The sequence below is a fragment of the Gouania willdenowi genome, chromosome 10 (genome assembly GCF_900634775.1).
Source record: "Gouania willdenowi chromosome 10, fGouWil2.1, whole genome shotgun sequence".
In the NCBI taxonomy this organism is placed as follows: Eukaryota; Metazoa; Chordata; class Actinopteri; order Blenniiformes; family Gobiesocidae; genus Gouania; species Gouania willdenowi.
This window is the reverse complement of record NC_041053.1, coordinates 30,512,844-30,525,136: the sequence shown is the minus strand read 5'-3', so window position 1 is coordinate 30,525,136 and position 12,293 is coordinate 30,512,844. Positions and strand designations below refer to the sequence as shown.

The 12,293-nt window shown below is 39.5% G+C and overlaps 1 protein-coding gene across 1 annotated transcript in view; it reads left to right on the top strand.

Moving 5' to 3' along the window:
* Positions 1 to 12,293, top strand: part of tnmd (tenomodulin) — an 89,805-nt gene extending 77,512 nt beyond the window's left edge. The window contains exons 5-7 of the mRNA XM_028459729.1: positions 2,565 to 2,718; positions 4,401 to 4,498; positions 11,632 to 12,293. Of these exons, the coding sequence (XP_028315530.1) occupies positions 2,565 to 2,718; positions 4,401 to 4,498; positions 11,632 to 11,841 (462 nt within the window). The 3' untranslated portion in view covers positions 11,842 to 12,293. The remainder of the gene's footprint in view (positions 1 to 2,564; positions 2,719 to 4,400; positions 4,499 to 11,631) is intronic.

Below are 12,293 nucleotides of genomic sequence, written 5' to 3'. Positions count from 1 at the left end.
TTAACGCACAAGTTTCCCCCAAAAAGTCAAGTAAAAGTTAAAAAAAAAAGAAACATGCATTTGGTGTGGTACTCACATTCCACACAAACATAAAGCATATCTTTTAATTTAAGGGGAGAAAATCTTCATAGATTGAATTGGAGAATGATTTAACTTTCTGGGGACAAAAAAATACCACAAAAAAAAGACCCAAACATCTGCTAGAATGCACAGGAAATTTGCTTTTTCTGTTCAATAGCAGAGGCTTTTTGGTGTCAGTGACTAGTATTTCATTTCTGCACCAAGTTGACATTTACTCTGGATAGCTGAAGATTTATTTTGATTGGTATTTACCCCATATTCTGGATGGAAAATTTAAAAAACAACATGTGCATCACTTACTGTATGTGTAGTTTCACAAATTCCACAGTCTTTCAATCAGTGAGTTTGTGCTGTTTACTTCTTTCTTACAATTCTGTCATTTGAAGATAGTTTCTTATTTTTTTAGGAGATGCGGATTAAAAAGCCTGCACGGTGCTACACAGCTGGTGTGTTAGGACAGGTTCATCTATTTGAAATTCTCCAAGCTGTCGGTTCACTCAAAGCTGCACAGATTTTCATTTTTCCAAGGCACCCATTTGCATGTCAAAATTCACCAAAGTTGAGAAGAAACCAGAGTATTTTTGCACAGTTTTTACTTTAGCAAATCCAATCAGTGTGAGAAGGAAAAGAAAGGCTGTTATGAATCTGAATTTCCACTCTTTGCGAGGTGTTGTTGGGTGTCTCGATGCAGGTATAACTGTAAGCGGGGAATAAGGTTGTCAGCTGAAATTTAACACCTGGCAGACAGCATAAAAAAGCTGGTTCTGTGTTCAGTGCAGCATGTGAAACCTCCTGGGTGTGTGAGAAAATCTTTGTTGATCTCTGGCAAACCTAACACCACTTTAAACAATGTGTCATGCTGACAGTGTTACCCCCTCCCCTTGGGACACAGTGGCAGGAGAGGGTAAATTCATTAACTGCTGCACAACTGCTGCATAATTAGGTTGTACACTGTAAGCACATATACAGCAGGAACAAAACAAATAAGCAGCATTCCCAAGAACTAATACTTGGTAAAAAAAAAAAATTAAAAAAAAACGTTGCTTGTGTCTTAATAATGCATCATTAGTCTTTAGCAAAGGAGATTTGGTTTCTGTACTGTGGTGAACAGTAATCATACTGTCTTTCTGCCTCTAAAATGGCACTTTGAAACCTCTGTCACATGCTAAAACGCTGACCTTTAACCACTTTCCCTCAGGGCACCATCTTCTGAGCTATTGGAAGTCGTTTTTCAACTGTAAAGTCAAAGTCATGTAGCGAGCCCCACGCCGTGACCTCCATTCTCTTCCCAGAGAAGCCTAACTTGGCTTCAGTGTTTCAGAAGTCCAATTAGACGAGCGCTGTTTGTGTTCCGGCAGTCGGATTATAACTCCTGCAAACCCCAGCTTGATGATAAACACCGACCGATGGTCACACGTCCTCCGCATCATTATTAGTTTGCTGGCTGGCATTTGAAAGTGAGAAAAAAAAAAACAGTGTGTCAAAAGCTCAACTGAACCCCTCCTGTGCTCAAACACAACCTTTGATATTGCTCCACATGCTGAAGTTCTGTTTTCTTTCCCTGCAAGTTACAACCGGATGACAAACAGGGAGCGAAAAAGAGCAAAATTGTGATTCAAACAAGAGTGGCGGGGGTTACAGAGGGGGTGTGGCGGGGTATGACCCAGTATAAATGATCTCTGCTACTACCATAGCCCCAGGATCCTAAATCAAGCTTAACTAATGTGCAATTAAGCTTTAGACTGGAAGAAAATCACCTTGTAAAAACATTTGTCAAGTGAACTGCTTTTCTGTTCTCGGTTGCTAATTAACAGGAGGATGGGACGTGTGTGTGTGTGTGTGTGTGTGTGTGTGTGTGTATTTACATATACATGGAAGAAAATAAATATCCCCATGGTCAGGGTTGCGCATTACTAAATTCCCTTCATATATCTCTATTAAACAACATTGACGTGTAGTCCCTATCATTAAGCAATAATAGTTTACTTTACAGCTCATGAACTACAGTATCAACAAATTAAGCCCACTGATAGTGCAGGGTGCCAAAGGGAGCAGTAGGGGTGGAGGGGGTGGGAGATGGAGGGAAAAGAGGAGGAGGATGCAAAGGCACATTAAACCGTAATGCACATACACGTTAGTATGAAGTAATGAAGACAAATTCTGAAAAGTCATTTAAAAGTCAAATCCTCCACTGTCTGTGAATTTCAATGATGTTTGATATAGAAAAGGGGAAACAGGGAGAGACAGTGCGGGAGTGGAAGCAGCGGGAGTCAGGAGTCTGGAAGTTTGTATCCTATCAAAAGATGGAGAGGTTAGAGATGAAACAAGAGGGATGGAGCAGCTGTGGCTCCAGGGATAGAACGTGCAAATGCAGGACTCCACTGTTTTTCAGGCTTGGACGGTTTCCCTAGCTCTGACATGTTTTTCAATGGGTGTGTGCATTGCGTGCTGCGATGTGTGTGTGTGTGTGTGTTTTCCATTAGGTGGATGAGGCCACGGATGTGAAGGTGGAGGAATCCCAGGTGTGGGTTCCTGCTGAGGAGCCCATCGTGAACCCAGACTTCCTCTTTAACTCCAAGATCTGGGAGGTTTGCCAGCAGCTGCCCATCCACTGGATCCATCCCTCCCCTCTGAGCGGTGAGAGCAGGGGGGCATATCTGCCTCTAAACGCACACTATTAACACGCTCACTGGAGGGCATCTCAACAGAGTCCACAGAGAGGCCAGCTTTTCCAAACCCATATGAGCTGCCAAACCAAACTGTGTTTCTGTTTTTGTGTGTGCCTAAAGGCTTTGGTCAGTGGTGAAAAGAGCATTCAGATGCGTTGCTATAGCACTTAGTTATTCTCAAAGACTTATGAGAAGGTCATGTCAATAATAACTTCATTCAAAAGTTCATAAAGTGGTTGTTTTACAATGCCAAAACGACATGTTTAATATGGAAAAATATTAATTGCTTAAACTTTTAACAGCCACTGGGTTTAACAAAAGATTAGGATGATGCTGCTGCTGCTGCCTGAAGACAAGAGTTAAAGAAAAGAAAAAAAAAGACAGGCTCAGGTCTTGGAGAGAAGATTTTCCTCCTTATAAAAATGAATATCCAGGGTATTCGCCTAAAAAAAAAAAGGTTATGGACTTTACTCACTTAGACATGAGCCTGCACGTGGATTAACTTTTACACCAAAAAGAAACCATCGGCAGAGTTTAAGATTCTTGCCGGGGGGGGAAAATAAAACTATAGAATTAAATATATAGACCATCTCGAGATTCGCGCCAATCACAATGTGTGAAACATATACAATAATGCAAAAGTGATTAGTAACTTAATTGATAAGGTTGACGACAAATATTTGCGTTGACGCGTTATGTTATAAATTCATGAGAAAATCAGGTCAGCGGCTGCTTTTTGCTTCATTTTTGCTGCAGTACCATACATGAACTGCTGGGAGCAGTGTCGTGTCACCATTTACATTGCACAACAGAAGAACCAACCTAAAGCCTCAAAAGTTCATTTCACTGAAAATGTATACTAATATTTAAAAAACAACAACAAACGAATTATTGTATATTTTGTACAGTCACTGTTTTGTATGGCATTCAAAATATTTGTATATTATGTACATTATATTTATAATTGTTTTTTTTTTTTTCAAATGAATTTGGGAAAACTTTAATTAAACCTTTTGGCAAACTCTGCAAATAATGAAAACTGCTCAACATTATGCAGTAATGTATACTAAACTGTAGAATGAGTTGTGTTACCATGCCAAAAACTAAACATGTTTTCTTGCAACAATCACAAACAAGCATGAAACGCTAAAACAAAACAAAAGCGAGCCTTTGCTCTCTGACATGACGGCATACTGTTTGTATTTTTTTTTTTGAATGAATCACGACAAAATGCTGTAATAGTTCTGAAGCCAAAGTTAAAGCTTCAAAGTGTACATGATGGCATTGATCTGTAAACTACCTGCCCTGTCTTTACTTACTGGGTAATGAGATACATTTCATTCTCTAGTGAAACCATCACAGATGATCAATCTCTTTATTTGGTCATCTTGAGATTTGTTGGCTTGACAAGTTAGGATATTTTTAGAAGTATTAAATTAGTTGCATCTAAAAATCATAGGTTTTGGGAAAGGAATGGAGTATGTCCTATTGATATTTCAGATATTTTCTCATTAATGCTTGCTGCTAAAAATCAAGCCATTGGGAAATCCAAGAGTGTATGAGCCAAGATTAAATCTAGGTGGTCTCTTATCTTACGTCTTACAAGAGAAAACTTCCAAGTATAAAACGTTCCCTCTATCTTCTGTTCAGATACTGAGGCGGAAAACGTGGACACACCTGACGCAGAGCCTGTGGGCCGGCAGCGCCTCCCCCGTGACATCCTGGACCACCTACCCGTTAACGACTATGTAAGTGAAAGAACGTGTCCAACCCCCCCCGGGACAAAACCAAGAGTTCCAGTAGAGTCACTTCAATGAGCCGCAGCTCTGCCGTGACTCTTTCTGCATATAAATCGCGCACTAATTGATGTTAAAACTGACTTTGTGCACCAGAGGACACAACAGTTGCTCTATATATCTGTATAAGTAAAGCCAGTTCATTGAAGACTCCCTTAATGTCCGTCCGTTAATTGAGAGCTTTTTTTCAAAGGAAGCAACTCGTGCCTCACAGCACACATTTCCACACGTTTTCCACTTTCTATTTTCTGAAGCAGCGAAGGCATCGCACAAAAAGTTCCTCTCAAGGTCACTCATTGCTGGACAGATAAGATACTTTTAGAAATAAGGCTTTAATTGACAAATCATTGGCAGGAAATGGAAAGGCCATGTAACATTAGCCAGAGGTGAAAGTAACAGATTACAAGTAATTGTGTTACTGTAATTGAGTTGCTTTTATGGGTACTTTTTATTGTATTTCTAAATCAGTAATTTGACTGGTACTTAAGAACATTTTAAAAGAAAAAGTCATTCATTACATTTCTACACCCTACCGTTACTGAGTAAGTGATTATTGTTTTAAAATGATCAACGGATATTGTTAAACTACAAAAATTGAAATGACCAGACAACAATCAAATGCATCACATCATAGCCAACCAGATTAAACATATTGCACCGCGTCAAAACAGCATTGAAAGCTGGTTATTTTCTCAGTTTTAGAATTCATAAATGTAACTATAATTGAAGCCTTTTTTTTAAAGTTCCAATTGTGCAAGATTTCCTCTCTTCCTATTTATTTGATTTTGTCTCTTTCTTTCTAAGTTTATACATGAGATGTTTACTGTATGCAAGAGAACCGTGCCAATAATAAACGTAGCCATAGCCCCCGGGCTCGGAGCATTGACACTGTCAAGCCCTGTTTATTGGCCTGAGGAACCATTTAATATAACTCAACTCTTTAGGTCACAAAGTCCACAGTGTGCCTTTAAAGTAACTAGTAATTCTTTACTTTGAGTACTATTTGATTCAGCTACTTTTTACTTTTACTTGAGTATTTTTTGTATAACTTACTTGTACTTAAGTACAATTTCAATCAAGTTACAGTACTTTTACTTGAGTATAGGATATATCAGTACTCTTTACACCTCTAACATTAGTTGAATGTAAACTATTAGTTTTAAAATCCCTGACTCTAGGGAGAAAATTGTATACAGAACACCACAATTATTTCAGTTTAGACATCTGTAAATCTGCTTTAAAAGCTGAATTATAGGACAATAAATGTGGAATTTACTTGTGCTTAGCATTGGGAGAAACAAATAGAAAAATGAAAAAACACACTCACCTATCAGTCAAACATTGGGCTTCAAATTCTGTCAGCTGTCACACCTTGTGGAAGTGGTGGTGGAAGACCCAAGCACAGAGAGAGATGGAGGCTGGCATAGCGTTCATAAAACCAGTCCATGTTCAATGGCAGAAACTAACACAAAAAAAAAAAAAAAAGCACATGGAGGCACAAGCACTCAGCTAAATAGTGAGGGAGGCCTGATTGGTAACGGGCCACACCTGTGTGCAAAAAAATGACCAACCAAACACTCTGACATCACTGGGAGGTGAAGACATGAGCAGGAAGACCTGGGAACACAAAGACAACAGTTAAAACATGAAACTAGAATAGAAAACCCAATAAACAAAAACTCATAGAAAAAAAAAAAAAGGAGTACCACGAGGGCTAAAGACACAAAAACCAAAAAGAACCTGACACCAGCAACAGAGCTGTGCTAGTTTGATTGACAAAATTACCAACACAGTATCACACGTTCAGTTCAGTGTTTCCCAAACTTTATTGCCCCCCGTACCCCTTAGCTCATTATATACATTATTTATTTGTGTCTGCAGGCTCGTCTAAACTCTTTCCTGTGTCTTGTCCATCATTAACCTTGAATTTAGGCATTTTTATTCATGCATTTCTGATGTTTTGCTCATTGTAGAGTTTGAACTTCACCTTTTGTTGTATTTTAATGAGTTATGTCACAAATTGTTATTTATGGATAAGAGAAAAAAGTATGTGCATGTAAAAAAAATAAAATAAAATCTATAATGTTAAAAATTAAACAGACAAACGTTTTTGTGTACCTTCTGAGGGGTGTTCAGGTACCCCAAGGGGTACATGTACCTAAGTTTGGGAACCACTGCTTTGGCTGCTCCTTGAGGTGAAGCAGTCATGTTTTTGGATTGGAGGGGTGGGCCAGGGTGCCCAGGGAGGGCCCACACGATGCGGGGGGGGGCATGTGGGCTCTGCACGGGGGCTACCCAGGTGTCCACCTCGGGGCATAAGCTTAGGACCTTTTTGCTGTGCTTTTTGGCGTGCTTATCACTAAGCTACTATGCGCCCAAGATCATATCATTACCACAACCAATAGGGTTAAAAAAAAAACAGCATTATTATCATTTTAAAAACATAAATCTATATATTTTCTTGACAACATGCCTGTCAAAAGAAAATTTCTTTAAAAATAAAGGACAAGTCCAACAGAAGAAACATTTATTTATTTTTGATCAGCTGTGTGGTCAAGGTTTCATTATCAAGCTGTTATTTATGTATTCAACAAATAAACAAAGAGCCTTACACAAAAACCTAGGGTCAGATTGACACCGAGGGTAAAATGTGTAATATTTGAGGATAATAGCAAGGCTAATCAGTTCAAGCAGGAAATGATGAGATTGAACGTGCGACACTGCCTATCGTAAGAACTACAGGAGAGAGAAAGTACACAGGGTGGCCAGTTTTATTTATTGCTGTCGTATTTCCATATTTCCTTTCTGCTTTTCTGAAGCATTTCTTCTGTGTCACATGAATAATTCGCTTTTCATTAGGCTAAATTTCAGGGTTAACGTCTTGCCGTAGCGGCGTTCATAAAGCAGAATAATCGCTTGATTTTTTGTAACGCATCTCTACAGATATATGATGCTGATGCTGAAGTGTGCAGCAGCTGCCGTGGCTGATTGCAGCGTGTTATCAGAGGTGGCCCTGGAAACTTCAAACTGAATAACTGCCTTCTGACAAGCATGAAGGGATTGTTCCTTTGTCCTTGACCCCAGCGCCCTGTGATAGGATGTGACCTCACATATATAAACACACACACACACACACACACGTAAACAGTGCAGTCTGCCTGTGTTGGAGTACTTGCAATGTGTGCCGTAACCAGAGGTGAAAGTAACAGATTACAAGCACTCACGTTACTGTAATTGAGTTGCTTTTATGTGTACTTGTACTTTTTTGAGTATATTTCCAAATCAGTAATTTTTCTTGTACTTAATTGCGTTTTAAAAGAAGTAAAGTAAGCTTATTACATTTCCACACACAACTGTTACTGAGTAAATTATTATTTTTTGTTTTTAAAATGATCAACGGAGATTGTGAAACTACAAAAAATGAAACGACCAGACAGCAATCAAATGCATCACATCATAGCCGACCAATCAGATTAAACGTATAATGCACTTTGCCAAAACAGCTTTGAATGAAGTTTATTTTCTCAGTTTTAGAGTTCAGAAATGTAGCTATATATAGAGCCTGATATATATTTTTTTTTCATTGGTGTTATTTTATTGAAAAAATAATTCAACATTTTGACAAAGCTTTTATTTTATACATATGCCTTTGTGGAAAATAAATTAGGTTCCAATTAGGTTCCTTTTTAAGTTTATACATGAAATGTTTACTGTATGCAAGGGATCTCTGTCAAGATTTATTACCAAAAAATGAACATGAGGTTTGAACGCAACTAGTAACTTTTACTTTGAGTACTATTTAATAGAGTTACTTTTTAATTGTACTTGAGTATTTTATGTATGACCTGCTTGTACAATTTCAATTAAGTTATATCAGTACTCTTTTCACACCTGGCTGTAACTATAAACCTCCGCTTGACGCACACAGGGTTAGGCCAGACAAACGCTGATGTATAACACGAGTGCAAACAGCTGAAATAATTTATATCTATGAATGCATGAGCAGTTTGTACTTTCAGAGGAAATTCTGCACTGAAGCTTATCGCCTTGTTGAAGCGGGCAGAGTTTACTGAAATACTCCACTATCTGCTTATTCAATTACCTCCCATTTCATTGTCATGCCACCTCAATGGGGAAGTACAGTGAGATGGAAATCTAAGATCAGGGCACGCAGCAAAGCACAGCACTTGATGTGTTACACTGTCCTGTGCTGTGCGTCTTCATAAGAGACGCTACCTCTGGAATACACAACGCAGAGAATGAAACACAAATGTTATCAGTGGCGTTTTGATTGCCGAGTAAATGTGACAAGCTCTGCAATGAGATTTAATAACACATCCAGGCATGTGCTTCGAGCTCATGAAACGCAGTCATCAGTGCTGTGAAATAATATCAACAAGGGTGGAGATTAAAGGAGTCACGCTTTGATTCGTTACATCTTATTGAATGACTGACGCAGTTTTTCCACTCATTGACATCCCGTGACTCATAATATGCATGGCAGTGGCTGCTTGTGCCTGTGCCTACGACTGTGACTCTGTTTGCATGTATATGTGGGGACTGTGATAAAATCAGATGCAGCAAAAGGGGTAATGACTTTTACTTTTCATTAATGCCGCTTGTTTGTGAGTGACTGCCTCAGATTTCCCAAGGTTAGCTGTTCTTATCACCACGGTTTCCCACGAGAGACAGTAACTCGCAGCCGGAGTGATTAATATGAAGCCTCCGTTTTAAAAGGATAGTCTTGATTAATTGGCTTTAAGGTACAATGCTACCTATTTGCCCTTTGTTTTGATAAACGCCTGCATTATTTGAATAAAATATTCCTTCATTTTCCGAGCTAAAGCTCAAGATTTTTGCATTTCGCAGTTTGTGGCTGTGAGAAGCCGATATCACTAGACCATTGACAGCTTTCGTGTTGTTCCTATAACAGATTGTTGCCTGGAAGCTGGTGACCTGAAACCTGACTGGAACAATAAATCATTAAAGGCCTACCTGAGCCTGTCACCACTATAAATCAAGCCCACCTATTATTCCAGATATCATGGGATGCACCTTTCCTGTGTGTTTTAAGTATGCCTCACAATTCTGTAATTGCACTCACTTCATCACATCGTACATCAAAGTGATTGGTACTTATTTTTGGTTGCACTGCTGTTGGCATGTCATTTATTACTGAACTATGTGTGTTTCCTATACCTCTGACAGCAACAAATACAGATAATGCTAAGAATATCATGCATGTATTATTATTGACAGTTCAAAGCACGAGAGAAGCAGAGCAAGAAATAAACTGAACGCATCTGTCATTGGCTAGTTTCCTGTCAGAAACCTTGAAATATGCCAGTGTAGGTGGTGACCTATAATATAAGTAGTTTTATGTGTTCCTCGATGCAATGCCGGTTTTATATTTTTCTTAGTGCTGGGACTTTATCACATTTAATTCATTACAGAAAAATACGCATTCGAAACAGTGCAGAACGTTTCTCATGGCACAAGTTACCGGTATACACATAATACACCTTTTTTCTCCATCAAATGTATTTAAAAGAAACTAAAACTAAAGAGAGAATGTTATTTAACTGTCGAACCTTGTCATAATTTTTTTTATTTATATATTTTTTTAAATTTAAAAAAAAAAATGTTTATGGTCTTGGTCTTGGTCTTGACTCGGTCTCGGCTCCCGGAAGACTTGGTCTTGTCTTGGTCTTGGTCCATTCTGGTCTCGGGCAAGTCTTGGTCTCGGATAGTGTGGTCTTGAACACAACACTATTATATACTATGGTGAAAATAATAATAAACGTCCTGTATAACAGTGGATATTATTCTGATAAATAAAAAATATATATAAATACATGTGGTTAACACTGATTCATAGAACAATGGACCATCATTTTGCTGACTTTATGGACGCGCCCCATAAAGTTCTACCCTTTATTAGCCCTTATAGATGGCCCTGTCTCCACATGACTGTTCTTCAATGTTCATGTCTGTGTTCAACCACCTTCAGGTACAGAGGGGGTCCCCGGTCTTTGGCACCTTTATTTTAGGGGTCGTGAGCTGAAAAGGTTGAGAACCACTGATCTATGCAATGGATGGATGGACCTCTTAAACAATCCCCACTTTTGTTTCCTGAAGCTGACTTTGACGCTTGCAGAGATTTCTGCCGTTCGCTTTGATTGTGAGGTACGCACTGACTCCTGGATTACAGCAGTTTAACAGGCCGCAGCGGATTGTCCCAGAGGATTCATTTACTAAAAGAGATTGAAATGTGGTTAAATGAATACTGAGGGGAAGTTGCTGCTCCAACCTGCGCCTTGAGTTAAGTGGCACTTCTCCAAACCCCATTTGGAGTTGCTCTTGATCAAAGGCATGGCACTCAGCCCCCTCAAGTCTATGAGGGCACGAACCAACCAGCACAATGGAAACATCCTAGGGCCATTAATTCTACCCAATTTACCTTTCGTTTAGGTTTCATTTGGACTCTCTATAAATTCAGAGGCAGCCAGTGAGAGCAAATGAAAGAATCCTTGTTAGGCGATCATTACTCTGCTAATTGCTTTAGCAATGGGCCATGCACTTAAAGTCAAGGTCAGGGGGAGGGCACCAAGACGTGCTCTAATTTGAATGTTCTGCAGGAGGAGTGGCAGCCATTTTAGTGAGGAGTGTGTGCTCCGGCTGAGGTAGTTATGAGGTCAGAGATGAAAGAAAAGGTGAAATTATTCTGGTAACTACCAGCATAAGAGTCTTTCTGACAAAAGGAAGTACAGAGAGAGAAGCTCAGTTCATTGTGCAGCTGTCAATCAGGATATCTTCAGTAGATCAAGAAAAGGTCAAGGGTATTAGATTTATATTCAAGCTCAGTCAATCTCAGCACCGCTTTGATCTCTTTGTCGCTGCACAATTTTGCATTTCCGGACATGTCAGACCTGATCTGATCACTCGTACAGTTGTTACACAACCTCCAGCTCCTTTTCATCCTCTTCATTCTCTCTCCTCATGCTTGATCCTGCTGCCTCTGAATCAACGGGGCAAGCTGTTTTCTCATGTGGGATTATAACCCTTCCTGCTCGTGTGTCCCACAGAGCGAGGTCGGGATCCAGTTGGATAGCCGTCTGGATGACCGCGGCTACTGCTGCCAGTATTGTCGCCGTGGTTACCGCTACTGCCGCCGCTACCACGAGCCCCTGCGAGGTTTCAACCCCTGGCCCTACTACTACCAAGGAGGCCGGTCCATCTGTCAGATTGTCATGCCCTGCAACTGGTGGATCGCTCGCATGTTGGGAAGGGTCTGAGCGCTGTTATATGTAAAATGTTCCAGCCCACTGAGGAAATCAAAGCTGCACACAATCAGTAGTTCATAGTCTGAGAGGTGGCTTTGGAAACTGCAAATTTGACTCTTTCCTTAAAGACTTGGCTCTATGTCTGATTCTCCGATTGTTTCTCTTTCCTTTTCTATTTCGGTCAATGGAGACGGATGAGCCTGCTCTGAAACCAAATTTTTCAGTGTTTATTTCATCTGATTTTCCTTTTATTATTGTTATATATATATATACAGTATATACAAAGACTCTCATGTGTGACAATATAAATAAATAGTGGATAGACCAATGACAAATATCTTCGTACGCTGTCATGTGAAAGTCCACAAAAACATAAAGAATTAAATGCCTAAACAATTGTTATTAAGTGTTAGATCCCATCTGTGTTAATCTCATTAATGTGTATTAAACCTGATCAATAGAAA